The sequence below is a fragment of the Candoia aspera genome, chromosome 3 (assembly GCF_035149785.1).
Source record: "Candoia aspera isolate rCanAsp1 chromosome 3, rCanAsp1.hap2, whole genome shotgun sequence".
NCBI classification, from domain to species: domain Eukaryota; kingdom Metazoa; phylum Chordata; class Lepidosauria; order Squamata; family Boidae; genus Candoia; species Candoia aspera.
In genome coordinates this window covers 3,369,515-3,387,844 of record NC_086155.1, presented here as the reverse complement: position 1 = coordinate 3,387,844, position 18,330 = coordinate 3,369,515, and the positions used below count along the sequence as shown (strand labels likewise).

At 47.2% G+C, this 18,330-nt stretch overlaps 1 protein-coding gene across 1 annotated transcript in view; it reads right to left on the bottom strand.

Moving 5' to 3' along the window:
- Positions 1–9,482: 9,482 nt before the first annotated feature.
- ANGPT4 (angiopoietin 4) overlaps positions 9,483–18,330 on the bottom strand; it is a 47,062-nt gene continuing 38,214 nt past the window's right edge. The window contains exons 5-9 of the mRNA XM_063296862.1: positions 18,116–18,231; positions 15,531–15,632; positions 13,832–13,998; positions 12,352–12,482; positions 9,483–9,932 (exon numbers count right to left, since the gene is read on the bottom strand). Coding sequence (XP_063152932.1) covers positions 9,760–9,932; positions 12,352–12,482; positions 13,832–13,998; positions 15,531–15,632; positions 18,116–18,231 — 689 coding nt within the window. The 3' untranslated portion in view covers positions 9,483–9,759. The remainder of the gene's footprint in view (positions 9,933–12,351; positions 12,483–13,831; positions 13,999–15,530; positions 15,633–18,115; positions 18,232–18,330) is intronic.

Sequence of the window (18,330 nt, the reverse complement as noted above, 5' to 3'; positions counted from 1 at the left end):
CCGCTGGATAATGGAAAAAGCCAGGGAGTTTCAGAAAAACATCTATTTCTGTTTTATTGACTATTCTAAAGCCTTTGACTGTGTGGACCATAACAAATTGTGGAAAGCTCTTAGTGTTATGGGGATACCAAGTCATCTTGTATGCCTCCTGAAGAATCTGTATAACGACCAAGTAGCAACAGTAAGAACAGACCACGGAACAACAGACTGGTTTAAGATTGGGAAAGGAGTACGGCAGGGCTGTATACTCTCACCCTACCTATTCAACTTGTATGCAGAACACATCATGCGACAAGTTGGCCTTGAGGAATCCAAGGCTGGAGTTAAAATCTCTGGAAGAAACATTAACAATCTCAGATATGCAGATGATACCACTTTGATGGCTGAAAGTGAAGAGGAACTGAGGAGCCTTATGATGAAGGTGAAAGAAGAAAGTGCAAAAGCTGGTTTGCAGCTAAACCTCAAAAAAACCAAGATTATGGCAACCAGCTTGATTGATAACTGGCAAATAGAGGGAGAAAATGTAGAAGCAGTGAAAGACTTTGTATTCCTAGGTGCGAAGATTACTGCAGATGCTGACTGCAGTCAGGAAATCAGAAGACGCTTAATCCTTGGGAGAAGAGCAATGACAAATCTCGATAAAATAGTTAAGAGCAGAGACATCACACTGACAACAAAGGCCCGCATAGTTAAAGCAATGGTGTTCCCTGTAGTAACATATGGCTGTGAGAGCTGGACCATAAGGAAGGCTGAGCGAAGGAAGATCGATGCTTTTGAACTGTGGTGTTGGAGGAAAATTCTGAGAGTGCCTTGGACTGCAAGAAGATCCAACCAGTCCATCCTCCAGGAAATCAAGCCAGACTGCTCACTTGAGGGAATGATATTAAAGGCAAAACTGAAATACTTTGGCCACATAATGAGAAGACAGGACACCCTGGAGAAGATGCTGATGCTAGGGAGAGTGGAAGGCAAAAGGAAGAGGGGTCGACCAAGGGCAAGATGGATGGATGATATTCTAGAGGTGACGGACTCGTCCCTGGGGGAGCTGGGGGTGTTGATGACCGACAGGAAGCTCTGGCGTGGGCTGGTCCATGAAGTCACGAAGAGTCGGAAGCGACTAAACGAATAAACAACAACATCCGTGACCTCAGGGCAGGGGAGGAGGGGTGGCTGTCGTCATCCGAGAACCCCTAGTGGCCGTCAGGGGCCCTGCTCCACAAGTGACTGGATGTGAGACCCTGTTCTTCAAGCTGGGTTCCCGGGAACAGTTGGGAGTGTTGCTGCTGTACCAGCCCCCCTGCTGCGTGGCAACCTCCCTGCCTGAGCTGCTGGAGGCCGCCTCGGGGTTGGCGGTGGAGTTCCCCAGGCTTATGGTTCTGGGGGACTTCAACCCGCCATCCCTGGGACGGACCTCGGAGGCAGCTCGGGAGTTCACGGCCAGCATGGCGGCTATGGACCTGATTCAGACCATTCGAGACCCAACTCGGGACAGTGGCCTCACCCCGGATTTAGTTTTCTTGTCGGAGCAGTGGCAACGTGATCTGAGGGGAGAGTTACAGCCATCCCCACTGTCATGGTCAGATCACGCCCCGGTGAGCCTGAGATTCTCTCGTGCCGCCCCCCTCCGCAGGGAGGCAGGACCCGTTCGATTGGTCCGCCCCCGGCGACTGATGGACCCAGCTGGGTTTCAGAGGGAGCTGGGGGTTATACCCGGGGATCTGCTGCACGGTCCAGCGGAGGCCCTGGCTGCTGCCTGGAACAGGGAGGCGGCCGGGGCCTTGGACAGGATCGCGCCTGTGCGGCCTGTCGTATCCCATCGAACCCGACACTCCCCGTGGTTCACGGAGGAGCTGAGGGTCCTGAAGAGGACCAAGAGATGCCTGGAGCGCCGCCGGAGGAAGACAAAGACCGAATCTGACCAGACACAAGCTAGAGCGGCTATTAAGGCCTACCTGGTGGCGGTACGAGCGGCGAAACACCAGTATTTCTTCGCTCTTGTTGCATCCGCAGATTGCCGCCCGGCGGCCCTGTTTAAGGTTACCCGATCCCTTCTGGGGAAAGGGGAGTCAGACTTCCATCTACAGGGCCGTGCGGAGGAATTTTCGTGGCACCTGCAGGATAAAATTGCTCAGATCCGGACCGAGTTGGACTCCAAGCGTGAGACAGAGTCTGAGGAGATACCCAGGGAACGTACTTACCAGGTTATCTGGGACCAATTCGATCCTGTTGAACCCGAGGAAGTGGACAAGATCCTTCGGACTATAAATGCTACCATGTACCAATTAGATCCATGCCCCTCCTGGCTGGTGAAAGCAGCACGGGAGGTGACATGTGGCTGGGTCCAGGCGATGGTAAACACATCCTTGAGAGAGGGGGTGTTCCCAGCAGCCTTTAAGGAAGCGCTGGTGCACCCCCTCCTCAAGAAACCATCGCTGGACCCTACTATACTGGACAATTTTCGCCCAGTCTCCCACCTCCCCTTTTTGGGGAAGGTGGTTGAGAAAGTGGTGGCTTTGCAGCTCCAGAGGATTCTGGATGAAACGGATTATCTAGACCCCTTTCAGTCAGGTTTCAGGCCTGGTTATGGGACGGAAACGGCATTGGTTGCACTTATGGATGACCTCTGGCGGGAGCAAGATGGAGGCAGTGCATCCATCCTTGCTCTTCTTGACCTCTCAGCGGCTTTCGATACCATCGACCATGGTATCCTTCTGGACCGACTTAGGGAGTTGGGGGTGGGCGGCGTGGTTCTGTGCTGGTTCCCCTCCTTCCTCCAGGGTCGGTCCCAGTCGGTGTTGATAGGGAGTGAGAGATCCGGTCCACGGCCCCTCCTTTGTGGGGTGCCGCAGGGTTTGGTACTCCCTCCGCTCCTTTTTAACATCGACATGAAACCACTGGGCGAGATCATCCATCACCACAGGTTGAGGTATCATCAATATGCAGATGATACCCAATTATACATCTCCATCCCGGGTGAAGTAAGTAATGCTGTGGCCACCCTTTCCGAGTGCCTTGGGGCCGTGGGGGCCTGGATGGGGGACAACAGGTTGCGGCTGAACCCGGGGAAGACGGAGTGGCTGTGGATTAATGGCTCCTCGATTTCTGGGAAATTGTCATCTTTCATTCTGGATGGGGTTGCACTGCCCCAGACAGACCCGGTGTGTAACTTGCGGGTCTTCCTGGACTCACGGCTCCTGCTCAAAGAGCAGGTGGCAGCCGTGGCTGGGAGGGCCTTTGTGCAACTTCGTGTTGTGCACCAGTTACGTCCCTTCCTGGAGCGAGAGTCCCTTCGAACGGTCACTCATGCCCTGGTTATCTCCCATATAGACTACTGCAATGCACTCTACATGGGGCTACCCTTGAAGAGTATCTGGAAGCTTCAGCTGTTGCAAAACACAGCTGCGCGGGCGATCTTGGGTCTCCCAAGATCAACACATGTCACTCCTTTGCTCCGCGAGCTGCATTGGTTGCCAGTATGCTTCCGGGTCCAATCCAAGGTGTTGGTTATCACCTTTAAAGCCCTGCATGGCACGGGTCCAGGCCACCTAAGGGACCGTCTCCTCCCCATCACATCAGCCCGTCCCACCGGGCCATGTAGAGAGGGCATGCTACGGACCCCGTCTGCAAGAGAACTCCATCTGGCGGGGTCCAGGAGGCGGGCCTTCTCTGCAATAGCACCCGCCCTTTGGAATATCCTTCCCCCGGAAGTGAGACTGGCTCCCTCCCTCCTGGACTTTAGGAAACAGCTGAAGACCTGGCTCTGTAATTATGCCTGGGGCGGGAGGGAGACTAGCCATTCCTGGGGATGGGTAGTTTCTTAGAAGGACCCAGCTCTGCCTGCAAATCATAAAGAACTTTTAACCATCGAGGTTTTTATTATATTGATTGTATCTGTATTATAGGGTTTTATAGTTTTATATTGTTATCTATCTTTTATTGTAAACCGCCCAGAGTCCCTTTTGGGAGATGGGCGGTGATAAATTTGATTGATAAATAAATAAAATAAATAATTTCCTGGTTGCCTCCCATCCAAATGCTAGCCACCTTTCCCAGCCAATTATGGTCAGCCACTGCTTCCACTTGTTGAGACATGCCCAACCAAGCCTGTGCCATATTTCCTGCATAGATTAGCATGTAAGCCCATCTGCAGATAAGCCGACACTCAAATTTTTAACCAAACCACCATGAAAAATACCGTGAAAAATGCACCACTGTGGATAAACCAACCCTCATTTTTCATGGTATTTTGGTTAAAAATTCGAGTCTGCTCATTTGCGGATGGGCTTATACACAAGTATATACGGGAAATACAGGCATAGTACTTAAAAAAAAGTATTACTGTATATACTGTTGGATAAGCCCATCTGCAGAGAGGCTGTACCTGTTTTGGGGGGTGTATTTTGGCACCTAAAATTCTTGGCTTATTCAGGAGTATATACCAGTGTTTTTCAAAGTTGGCAACTTTAAGATGGGTGGACCAACTCCCAGAACTCCCCAATCAGCACACATGGACTTCAACTCCCAGAATTCCCCTAGCCATTAACATGTGAGAGTTCTATCTTTATTTGGGGAGCACGAAGGAACAAATCATTTATTCAGCGTGTTTCAGGCAGGATTTTCAGCTCCTTTTATTTTAATTGGAATTATTTACCTTGCTGTACTGCATCTATGTAGTTTTGTACACTGGCTGCTGTGTATTTTGGGAGAAAATGTTAAATAAATCTTGAGTAATTTCACTCCTTGTTTTTCAGTCTCCTGCAGCTGAAAATTATGAACCTGCTCTTCACACTGTTATGGCCAGCGTCAAACAAATGTTCAGAAAGAAATTCTGTGCATGCTCAGGAGTTGAATGATTTTTCCCCCTTCCTTTCTACCTGAGATGGAAGGGGGGGAAAAAATCACTGCTGAGCATGCACGGAGTTTCTGAACAAGGGGTTGCCAGAATTTGAGAAAGACAGAAAACCTGATCTCCTGAAAAATTAGCCATTTTGCCTATTAACACATTCACTTTGTTATCATAGGACTGAGAATTTATCTCACTGCAAATTACCTACTCCATGAATGAAAACAAAGTGCCATTAAACATTCCTCCTTTGCTTAAAGTATTTCCCAGATGGCAAGGCCATCTCACAGCGTTGGTAAGGAAAACTCCCCCTTCTAACCGTAACATAATTCTAAAGCCTAATAGACAGGAAGCTAACTTTTTAAAAGATTGCCAATATGTTGATATCTTTAATCTGATGTGTTTCAGAAAAATCAATGGCAGTTTGCCATAGAGCTGGCCTCTAGCGCCACCTAGAGGCAAACGTTCCAGCTGCAAAACTTTAATTTGCTTTTCAAGGCCGGCTGAGCAAGATGACCGTTGAAACCATTAGCATTATTCACGCAAACCGTTTGTGGGGAACAAAGGATCATGGGCAGGATCAGGCTTCCCCTATAGCAGTGTTTCTCAACCTTGGCAGCTTTAAGATGTGTGGACCAACTCCCAGAATTCCCCAGCCAGGCATGCTAGAGATCATGTAGTCCAACCCAATGCTCTCTATAGGAATTGGCTAGACTATTGCTGACCGGCAGCCAGGAAGCCTCTGTTTGAAATCTTACAGTCAGAAAATTCCTCTGAATATTCAGCCATAGACACCTTTTCTTGAACTTCAGGTTTTTAACCTGTTGATTTTCCTCTTTCTTTCCTTTTCAACAGAGAATATGGTTTAGGGTTTAGCATTTTCCTAAATTTTAGACCCCTTATTTTGGGTCCTGCCCTCCAGACTAAAGAAAACCACATCTACTTCTTCATCAGTACCATATCAAATCATCTTTTCTCCAGGCTATGCGCATCCCACTCTTTTAGCATTTGGATCTCCAGGCCCATCTGTTTTTACTCCACATCCAGTTTAAGCTGAAAAAAGTCACTGGGGTGAGGCTGGGGGTTATATTCTGGCCCTGAGCATTGCAAGTCACCATGTTTGTGTTCAGAGCATAACTGCTGATCATAAACTGTGGCTGGCAAGTCACAGCAGCTGGGCTCCCATGCTGAACTTTGCCAGAAAGAAAACTGACACATGATGCTATGGTATGTTTAACCATGGTTTGGTGAATAAATGTTTGAACCTATAAATGTGCCTCCTTCGTGTAACAGTGTAGCTTAAGAGCTCCATCTTCTGTAGGATGGAAAAGAAATTGCCAGATAAGGATATTTTTGAGGCTGGACAATTAGGAACGGGTGCCTGTTTTTTCTACTAACAGGATGTCTGAAGGGGTGTGGGTGTGTGAAAATATGGCAGCTGCAATCAAACAGAAGCAAAAGTGCTCCCTTTTTGATGTGCAATACGCAGCCAACTCCCATGAGTGCAGCTGCCCTCTTGACTTTTTTGACCCCCTGTGGACGCTCCAATCTTCTTTTGCGCCAATTTTGCCTCTCTGCCTGTTGCCGTTTGGGGCTCTGTTTAAAGAACTGGAATGCATAAAATGTGGTCCATATAAGCCTCCATGAATCACCCATAATCCACCCCTAGAGGAGACATTGCCCAGAACTGCCAAGTTCTGGGCTGCAACCTCCTATTTCAATCTTCTAAAGCTGTGTTTCTCAACCATGGCCACTTTCAGATGCATGGACTTCAACTCCCAGAAACCCCGCAGCAACGGGAATCCTGGGAGTTGAAGTCCACACATCTGAAAGTGGCCAAAGTTGAGAAACACTGTTCTAAACTATTCCTTGGCGTCTCCCTGAGAGCTAGAGATATTCTTGGAAAGGAAAGGCCATGACTTGGCTTTGATGAAATGCTGGCTCTGCACATTGAATTTTTTTTAAAAATCACCTCCATCTAAAGCAGTTTTTCAATCTCAGCAACTTTGAGATGGGTGGACTTCGACTCCCAGAATTCACCAGCCAGCCATGCTGGCTGGTGAATTCTGAGAGTCAAGGTCCATCCATCTCAAAGTTGCCAAGGTTGAAAAACATTGATCTAAAGGCACAACTGAAGAAAATCAGGGGAATGGTTTTCATTTCCTCATTGCTTACAGCCTCTGTCCCTACATGGGATCTTGAGTTATTGCAGGCTGCCTGTTCAGCCATTGCTCAGCCCGTAAGATCCTCAGCCTGCATCCCCACTGGGGAAAGGAATCAGTTTTGAAACGGAGCTCAGCATCCCCAGGGAGTCCAAGATCAGCTTTAGTCTCGCTCCCTGGTGTGCCTATTCTAAAGATCAGTTGTGTCTCGGCAGATGAAAAGACATCTTGCTGCAGCAACATTATAAATGCATGCTGGGGTGTCAGAAGCATGAAAAGTGGGGATCGTATTGAAGGATTTCTGAGTCGATTAAGCCCTGTGTCCACGTCCGGAGGGGATGTGATAGACCCCTTCCACCAAGGGTCTCTCTGATGATCAAGTCACTGCCCAGCCGTGGGAATCCATCTGTGGCCAGAAGTCAGCACGAAAGATCAGGGTTATCTGCAGGGGACGGGAGGGTTCAGAAAGTCCAGGTGCTACCCGTGATTGCAGACGCCATCTTGATCTTTTTGACCTCCCTCCCTCTGCAAACACTCCTGAGGGCTTCTCTGTGACAAGGACAGAGAAAACTGAACTGGTCATTCAGTTGGGATCGTAGTCCATTCATGGCCCCCAAAGCTGCATCAGGTGTAGATTTCTATGCATGCCCAAATCCTGCCATCTCCGCCCCCTTGAGCTGCTTTTCCTGTCAACTCAGGCAGATTTAAAAAATAGGGAACCTCAAGAAGGGGGCACCACACTTAGAGGTTAACATTTATTAACACAACAGCGTGCAAAGTGCTGTACAGAACAGAAAATTCGCGCCAAGTAATATCAGAATTTGGAAAGTGATCATTCTCCAGACGTTGGCCACAGTAACTTTCTTTCCCCGAGATGGTGCCCGTGGCCTCTGTTGGCCAATGTGGCTGGGGATGATGGGAGCTGAAAGTTAAGCTAATGGTGGGCACAGCTTGGAGAATGCAGCCATAAAGTCCTTGCATCTTCAAGGTGCTCTATTCAAGGTCCTAATTTCTTCCACCGTTAGAAGATTGGAGCAGCTGGAAGAATGAAGAAGGCAAAAAACAGTCCTTCCTTCTCTGTCCATTGTACGCAATTTTGCCCCCCTACTACTTTTGGAAAGAGAATGTAAGTCAAGGCTGGTCACACAACTGCCGGGCCCCCTTCTGGGACAAAATGTGTGCTTGCTGTTTCCGTGCCAGGACATCTTTGGAGAAGTCAGACCTCCTACAAGTCAGGTTCAGTTTAGCTAAGTGAAAAGCTTAAGTTGGTTTATTGATGGCTTAATGTGCTGCACAAACCAGCCCTGCGGGTTAGTTCGTGATGCATTGTATGATTATGAGCAGGGGGCTCTGGAGGGATTCTTAAAAAGGCAAGACGATTGCCAGGACTGTGGGATTGAAGCCCCACCCCATTTTTACATGCGTAATGGAGCGAATGCAAATTTATCCTGGATTGATAAAAGATGCATCAAGGATGACCCACCATTTCTTATACAGAAAGGACGGCAGAGGGCAGTGCACCATCCAGCACAGCTTTCCCAAGCTTTCTGCCAAACCGGACATGTACTTCCGTGCATCTCCTGTTGATGTTTCCTCCAACTAAATTCATCCAGCCAGCTAAAAGTGCGAAAGCGATTGCTCCAACCTGGCCCCTTCAGATACAGGTAGTCCTCACTTAGCAACCATTTGTTTAGTGATGGTTTGGACTTACAACACTGCTGAAAAAAATGACTTACAACTGGTCCTCACATGACTGTCGCAGCTCCCCTGTGGTCACGTGATCACAATTCGGGTGCTTGGCAACCGGTTCCCATTTTTGATCATCACAGCAGCCTGGGGTCATGTGATCACCATTTTCGACCTTCCCAGATGACTTCTGGCAAACAAAATCAACAGGGAACCACACGATTCACTTAACAACCACATGGTTCACTTAATGTCTGCAGTGATTCGCTTAATGACCACCTCAAAAAAGGCCATAAAATCAGGTCGGATTCGCTTAATGACTGCTTCACTTAGCAAGCAAAATTCCGGTCCCAATTGTGATTGTTAAGCGAGGACTATCTGTATATTGGATTAAAAACCCCAGCCTGTAGGTGCCTAGACTATTTTAACTGACCAAGTGCACAACTGTGCCTTTTTGCAACCAAATGAATGGTTCTTCTGGCCACCACCCATGATGTTAAACACTGTATGCTGGCTTCATACGTTGCGCTAGCCATGTTTTGGGCATAAACCACAACTGGGCAGCTTCGTACCACGCTGCACTAAAGCGTGGCTTACAAACACAGTGGCCAGTTTCAGGCAACAGAGGGGGCTAAAATCAAAGAAACCCCATTGTGGCTCTGTGTGATGTGTGAACTAAGTCTAGATGTGCAATTTCAAATATATACAGTACATTATCCATCCATGCTGGCTGTTGGAAACAGATGTGACTAATGGATATTCTGCTCGGGCTAGAAAGAGTTTTAGCCGCACCGCAAAAGATCTAAATCACACAAATCCCTTTGGATAGATGGGGAACATTCGAGTCCTGTCTTCCTTTCCTTGGAAACACAGGAGCCCTCCACAAGCTTCTTTGCTTATCTGAAATGCATTTTTCTCCTTGCAACCTTCCTCGGTGGTGAGGTCTCCAGCCCGGCGCAAAGCATCATGCTTCCCAAAGTTCATTGCTTTTCCCCCAGGAGTCCAATGCTACAAGGCCTCAGGGATTGTGCAATACGACTTGGAGGAACAGCATCCTGGCCAGCCCCGTTACGCCCCGTCACGGCTGCTGGAAAGCCTGATCATCATCCGTGTGCCTTTTAATGAGTATCCTGGACCTTGGAAGTAATGCCACCGGACCCCGTTCAGTTTCCGGATGTTGTGCCGGGCCGGATAATAGATGCCGTTCAGATTGGAGAGGCCACAGGCATCAAACCACCAACCTGGTTATGGAAGGATCAGAAGAGGTCAGTAGTAAATCACACTGTTCCAAGTCCCTCCAAAGGCATGGACCCACTCCCAGAATTCTCAGTAACAGCCATGCTGCCTGGGGAATTCTGGGAAGTGAGATCCTTCAGGGCAAAGTGACCTATCCAGAGTGCTGAACTTGTTTGATCCTGAAATGACTTAGGAAAAACTTTGGACAATGAATCCTCCTCCTTTAGGATTGTGGAGGAGAAGCAAGAACACATTACAACAGTGTTAAAACAGTGTTTTAAGAGGTGTGGACTTCAACTCCCAGAATGCTGGCTGGGGAATTCTGGGAGTTGAAGTCCACACCTCTTGAAGTGGCCAAGTTTGAAAAATACTGTATTACGAAGACTTAGGGCTGCCAGGGAGTTTCAGAAAAACATCTATTTCTGTTTTATTGACTATTCTAAAGCCTTTGACTGTGTGGACCATAACAAATTGTGGCAAGTTCTTAGCGGTATGGGGATACCAAGTCATCTTGTATGCCTCCTGAAGAATCTGTATAACGACCAAGTAGCAACAGTAAGAACAGACCACGGAACAACGGACTGGTTTAAGATTGGGAAAGGAGTACGGCAGGGCTGTATCCTCTCACCCTACCTATTCAACTTGTACGCAGAACACATCATGCGACAAGCTGGGCTTGAGGAATCCAAGGCTGGAGTTAAAATCTCTGGAAGAAACATTAACAATCTCAGATATGCAGATGATACCACTTTGATGGCTGAAAGTGAAGAGGAACTGAGGAGCCTTATGATGAAGGTGAAAGAAGAAAGTGCAAAAGCTGGCTTGCAGCTAAACCTCAAAAAAACCAAGATTATGGCAACCAGCTTGATTGATAACTGGCAAATAGAGGGAGAAAACGTAGAAGCAGTGAAAGACTTTGTATTTCTAGGTGCAAAGTTTACTGCAGATGCTGACTGCAGTCAGGAAATCAGAAGACGCTTAATCCTTGGGAGAAGAGCAATGACAAATCTCGATCAAATAGTTAAGAGCGGAGACATCACACTGACAACAAAGGTCCACATAGTTAAAGCAATGGTGTTCCCTGTAGTAACATATGGCTGCGAGAGCTGGACCATAAGGAAGGCTGAGAGAAGGAAGATCGATGCTTTGGAACTGTGGTGCTGGAGGAAAATTCTGAGAGTGCCTTGGACTGCCAGAAGATCAAACCAGTCCATCCTCCAGGAAATAAAGCCAGACCGCTCACTTGAGGGAATGATATGAAAGGCCAAACTGAAATACTTTGGCCACATAATGAGAAGACAGGACACCCTGGAGAAGATGCTGATGCTAGGGAGAGTGGAGGGCAAAAGGAAGAGGGGCCGACCAAGGGCAAGATGGACGGATGATATTCTAGAGCTGACGGACTCGTCCCTGGGGGAGCTGGGGGTGTTGACGACCGACAGGAAGCTCTGGCGTGGGCTGGCCCATGAAGTCACGAAGAGTCGGAAGCGACTAAACGAATAAACAACAACAAAGGGCTGCCAAGAAGAAAACATCTGGGTGGAGTCAGCTTGAATAACAGCTGCTAGAGGAAGTTGGACAAGACTTTCCCATGTTCAGGGAGGATTAAGGAAGATAAACCTTGCATGCTTTGTTTGTTTTTTGTTGTTTATTCGTTTAGTCGCTTTGTTTGTACACTCCAATAATCAAGAAAAGCACAATACAGGATGCAAAATATATTGGGTGGAAGGGTGCTTGGGAATTTGGAGAAGGCATTTCGAAATGTGAGTGGGGTCTGCTTCAAAGCGTTGCAGATGGCTGCTTCAAAGCTCCTTTCTCAATTTATTTCCAAAGCACAGTCCAGGCCTAAACCAATGCACTTCCATTGTTTGATCTTTGCACAGCAGAGAAGATCAAGGGCAGGCTGCCTGGGATGGTTTGCACAACTCCCAGAATTCCTTAGAGTTGGCCGGGCTATCTCAGGTTCATAGGCAGTGTAGTCAAATGGACACAATAGACCAGTGTTTCTCAACCTTAGCAACTTTAAGAGGTGTGGACTTCAGCTCCCAGAATTCCCCAGCCAGCACAAACAGACTTGCAAGATTGTGTCACTATAGAAGTAACATAAAAGTAGTTTTAGCCTTCCTGTGAGCCAACTTCCTGGCCTGGTCTACCTCGTGGGGCTGACCATATATATCTAATTTTATCTAGCCAGGAATTTAGGAAGGAAGGAGGAGGATGGGAAGGATGGATATTTGTTTTGTTTATTTATTTAAATGATTTATAAGGCCACCCATCTCACTGCAGTGACTCCACAGCACCTTTTTAATCCCTCCTAACCACTGTGTGCATGTTCCAAAGCACCTGCTCCTTCATCCCATAATATTCCCTCCAAGGGCCACGCCTCCCCTCCCTCTTTCCAGCTGCAGCTGGGAGCACACTCACCGCCGGAAAGCATCTGTGCACATCTGCACATGCAGTTGTCGTTATCAGCGTCCCGAGTGCTGAACGAAGTTCCTTGGAGGGGCAGACCGCTTTGCATGCCGGCTGAGCCCTTGTAGCCTTTCAGAAAGAGCCTGGAACAGCAGCGAAGGGCAACAGGAGGAGAGATTAAATTCTGCCCCCCCCCATGTCTGGCACACTAAATCTTGACTCTCTTGCACTGAGCTATGGTTCAGACATGCTATCGACACCCATTCTCCAGCCATGTCCCCCTAACATTGACTTGTTAACCGTTACAGTCAGGGGTGTCTGCAGGGTGTGGTCAAAGTTGGCCACAACAGTGCGATCGATGCGCCACCTGGTTCTTATGTGCGTCACACTCACTGCATATCACAAAATGGGTGGAACTTCAACAGCACCATCCTGGCCACCATCTTGACTTTTCTGACCATATCCTGCAGAAACCGCTGCTTGCAGTAATTTTTTCCATCTGCTTCCAACACCAGCCAAGGACCAGATGGTGGGAGAGCATTGTCTGGGGGCGACTGCATTTGTGATTGTGTTGATGTCGTTTAGGATTCAAGCGCACCTAAAAGGGAAGCTAAGTCCACCACTCAGAGGGGGAAATGGCTGGTTCCAGGGTATCTGAAACAAGCTTCATCTCTGGAACAAGCAATCGCTGAATCCGCATGTTAGATGGGTGTTTATGGTCTGTAAATAGGGATTGAAACCCATAGTAGAGAATATACATGGCTCAGGGTTGAACTGGTAGGTTCTTAGTCCTGTAGATCAGGGTTCCTCAACCTTGGCAACTCTAAGCAGTGCGATTTCAACTCCCAGAATTCCCCAGCCAGCAAAGCTTCTGGGAGTTGAAGTCCGCACAGCTTAGGGTTGCCAAGGTTGAGGAACCCTGCTGTAGATGGATGCACTGATGATGTTGTCTAGCCTGGTAACAAAATGTCTGCAGGAAAATAGCCAAGCTCAGAGAACATCAAGGACCCAACAGGATTGTTAAACAAGAAACGGGGTTGGGGAGCCACATACATTTTGCATATTGAACCTATAAAACCCTCTGTTAATGTTTGGGACTTTGGAACTCACCTGGCGGCTTCACCTGGAGTCAATACAGGCAGATGCAAGGTGTATTACACCTGGTCGGCATGGTGGTCTGGCTCACGAGCCTCTGTGTTGGAGGCTAAGATTGGCAAAATGGGGAATGGAATTGGCTGGGGCAAGCCCTGCCCCTTATGCGCATGTGTTGATGTCTCACGCACGTTCACAATGAAAGGCTTCAAGGGGAGGAAAGCTTAGAACGTTGTATGAATGCAGCCACCTTTCCTATTTTGGAAACTAAACTTCTGCGGAAGCAGCCTAGGATTGCATTTGCCTTGTCTGTACCACATCACATTGCTGGCTGATACACACTTTGGAATCAGCTAAGACTCAGGTCTTCTTCACAAGATCTGTTCCCAAAATATCTTACCTATATCGCTGGCGCTCACTTCCAAGCCGGAATTTGTCATATTGGGCATAGGCATGGTTGCCTTCCCAGTCAAGAAGCTCCACCCTCAGAGTATAGGCTGCCTGGTTTGTCAAGAGGTGGACGGCCTCATTCCCCAGCCAGTATTCTCCTGCTGCATCCCCAAAACCCTGGGAGAGATAAACATACAAGCAGTCAATGGGATGGAGAAGTGAGGGAAGGAGGGAGGGAGGGAAGAAGGAAAGAGGGAAGGGAGGGAGGGAGGGAGGGAAGAAAGGGGAGAGGGAGAGAGGGAAGGAGGGAAGGAAGAAAGGGGAGAGGGAAGGGAGGGAGGGAAGAAGGGAGGAAGGGAGGAGGGAGGGAGGATTGGGAGGGAGGGAGGGAGGGAGGAAGGAAGGGAGAAGGGAGGGAGGGAGGGAGAAGGGAGGGAGGACTGGGGGGGAGGGAGGGAGGACTGGGAGGGGAGGGAGGAGGGAGGTTAAGTTCCATCCACCATTTAAAAACCAGATATACTCTACATCTGTAAAGTTGGACCTAATTCATTAGCTCCATCCACCTCACCACTCTACCTACACCCAGGATGACTATCCTCGGTATCACGATAACTCCACTGCCCTCTGTTCTTGCTCAGAGCCAGAGGTTGGAGTAAAAATGGGATGAGGTGGGGCCCACCCCTGTTGGCCTTCCATATAGCCTTGAAAACTTGCTTTTCCACCCAAGCCTGGGGCCCTGGACGCGCAGCAGAATCCTGGCTGTGTGGTTGAACGATGGCCGGCTGCTATGTGTTTTATTTTAATTTTTTACATTGTGAATGTTATACATCTCATTATTTATTTATTTATTTATTTATCTATCAAATTTTGTCACCACCCATCTCCCTCAAAAGAGGGACTCTTTATTGTAAGCCGCCTAGAGTCATGTATATGAGATGGGTACCCCATACACCCCCGGGCAGCTGTATGAATCAAATAAATGAATAAGCAAACAAACAAAAGGCTGGACCCTGCCTTGGGCAGGGGGTAGACTAGAAGACCTCCCAGGTGCCTTCCAACCCTATGCTTCTACGATTCTACGAAATAACTGATCTCCAAGGTCAGTTCCAATTCATTCATTCATTCATTCATTCATTCATTCATTCATTTATATATATTTATATTTCAAATTTCTATCACCGCCCATCTCTCCCAAAAAGGGGACTCTGGGCGGTTACATCCTATGATTTAGAACCCTTGTTTTCCAGGTTCTATAACTCACTAACATCTCTCAGTTCTAAGGAGTCAGTTCCTCGGATAGATACCTTTAACACCCTCAAGGCAATCCTTTTAAGTTTTGATTTGTTATACGTGGATGTGTCAGGCTAACGTTGCATCCGGCTAACGTTGCATATTTCCATTCTTAAATCCATCCGGGCTGAAAAGAACTTTGATAAATTAAATGCTTGGAAAGAAGAGGGTAAGATGGGTTGGTGGCGTCACACTTCCTAGCCAGTCCGTGCTGAGCAGTCCAGCCCCTGCAAATCAATGACTTAAAACAAGTTTCCCTAGTGTTTGGCCTCCGTTGAGTGGGTCTCTTCCAGAGAACATTGGGTACATCTGGACATAGCCACATTAACTGAGAAACCGCCCAGAGTCCCCTTTTGGGAGAGATGGGCGTTGATAGAAATTTGAAGAATAAATAAATAAAATAAACACCAGTAGCAGACCTGTTTATACTCTTTCCAGGTTTTTTGGAAGCTAGCGCTGCCGTTAACCCGGCGTTGGATCACCGTCCATCCTCCTCCATCTGTTTCCATGTCACAGAAGGCCTGAGAAGGGCAGAAGGGCTAATGTTAGGGAGAAAATTAAAGGAGGTAGGAAGAAAACCACCAGCTTGAAGTGTATAGGATGGTCAACGGGACCTTTGTGGGATTGTTGCTAAGGATCCGTATTTTCATCTTGATTAGATATACCCAGTTTTGGACATTTTTCAAGACATCAAGAATAATGGGCACTTTGTGCAGTGATGGGGGGGAAGCGAAAATATTTGTTATATAACATTAATAAATAAATAAATTTATCCTTCCTTTGTAGCAGTGGAATTAGAAAAATGTTACCACCATTTGAATTAACCTTTGAGTTTTGGACAGGGATTGAAAGACATATGCCTTTGAGCAAACTGCCCAGATTTCCTTGAGCTGTTTTGGTTAGGATATAAAGTTTTAGCCATTTTTTTTTCCTACCCACTTCCCTTCTTTTCAATTTAACTGATCGCATGTAAAGATTATACCGTTCACTGTTTCTTCAAGCTGGTTTTAACTGTCTGTGTAGCATCAAAACATCAATTTGATATTTGCAGCTTCCATTTTATCATTATGGAGTTATTATTTTTTTTTTAATAAAGGGGGAAGAATCCAAATTTCACGATGTTCCCACTGACACTTCCCTGCCTCGCCTTATTTATTTCCTGATTTTAATTTGTGTGTGTGTGTGTGTGTGTCTTCAAGCCAGTGTTGACTCCTGGCCACTGCCTGGACAAGTCCCCATAGTTTTATTGGCAAGGTTTTTCAAAAGTGGTTTGCCATTGTCTCCTTCCTAGGGCTGAGAGAGGGTGACTGGCCCAAGGTCACTCAACTGGCTTCATGCCTAAGGTGGGACTAGAACTCACGTTCTCCTGGTTTCTAGCCTGGTGCCTTAACCATGACACCAAATTGGCTCTCTGTTCTTTTAATTAAGAGTAATAATTAATGAGAAGCTGGCATTCTGAAAAGAAAAATGCCAACTTCTAGAAACATCAACCAGTAAGCATGGGACTTTATTTTTTGAAATCGGTGGAACAGATGTTTTCAGGCCTCTGCATCCAGCGCCATGTTACTTGCTTATGGTACAACTGTAGGAGAATGGAATTTTTATAAGGATCATCCTAAACTCTTACTTACTGGGTCACAAAGACACCTAGCTAACTGTTTTTAAGGGACATGTTTCATTTTCAGCCTGCTGCAGTGGCATCCTGGATTTATCCTTAATTGTTCTGGTGTGGAAGTGGTGTTTTCCCTCTTCTTCCAACATAAGATTTGCCATATGAACAGTTTATGACACTTTGGTGATGAGGCTGGCAATGGTCCCATCAGAGTCATGGATTGATCCAGCTCACCACTTAAGTCTACTGTGGGCCCAGCTGCTCCCCATCCTCCCTTGAGTAGAATAGACTTGCCAGATGAAGATGATGAAGATGAAGTTGGTGAAGATGATGAAGATGAAGTTGGTGAAGATGATGAAGATGAAGTTGGTGAAGATAATTTGCATTGCCATACCAATTTTCCAAGAGAGCAATAATGTTACAGCACAAAAGAGATATGAAAAAAGAAAAGATTTGGCTGACAGTTGGTAGGGCACATGAGGGGAATAATATGAAGCACGAGGGAGTGTCCTAATCCAACCCCAGGAAATGCTAAATGGGTGGGGAAAGAGTGACACGGAACCCACCAAATGCAGCCCCCAAACCACCCTGCCTTTTTCTACATAAAGGCAGCAACACAGTCTTGCCTTGGGGATCAAGCACAGCAAAATGAGGCTGCAGGGCCATGCCACTGATGTCAACAAACATTGCTACCAACTTAAGGGTGGGAGAAATGCAGTGTCCATCATTATTAGTTTGCACAATGGCTTCTTTCAAGAACAGGGGGAAATCCCAGAAAATGCTTGATGGCTGTCTTTAGAGGAAGAGAGCTCAAGAAATGCAGACCTTTACTCTATTGCATTGTAGTGTGATACATTCATTTGCCTACAGAACCAACGAGAGAACATGGCATGAATATGCACCAGACAGATTAGAGATATCTAGATTTATTCATCTCACTCAAGGCACAAATTACCCTGCTTCAGACACATTATGCAAAGACCCGGCTCTTGGGAGAAGCTCTAATGCAGTGTTTCTCAACCTTGGCAGCTTGAAGAGGTGTGGACTTCAACTCCCAGAATTCCCCAGCCAGCATGATCTCTAGCATGCCTGGCTGGGGAATTCTGGGAGTTGAAGTCCACACCTCTTCAAGCTGCCAAGGTTGAGAAACACTGCTCTGATGCTGGGAAAGGTGGAAGGAAAGAGAAAAAGAGGACGACCAGCAGCAAGGGGGATGGATTCAGTTCCAGTGGCGATGGGGGCAGCGTTGGGAGTTGTGAAGGACCAAGTTAGGGACAGATCACCTGGAGAAGATGCATCTATGTGGTTCCTAAGTGTCAGCACTCACTTGATGGCACATACGCATTCATTCAGTCAAGCCCTCAGATTCATCTAGCCTTTGGGTTAACTGACCTTTTTGGGTTCAGTCAAGTTGTTAATATGGAGGGTGTAAACCCCACTGAGGTTGAATCCAGACTGAAGGATGTCTGTGCAGTCTTGAAACAGACGGTCTTCGTTTTTCAGAAGAACTGTTGAGGGAAAAACAAGCTCTCTGTAGATTTTTGCAGCAAAGAAGGTGAGCTTCCAGTTTTTTAAACTAAAGGATGAGACAGGTGGGAAAAAGATTT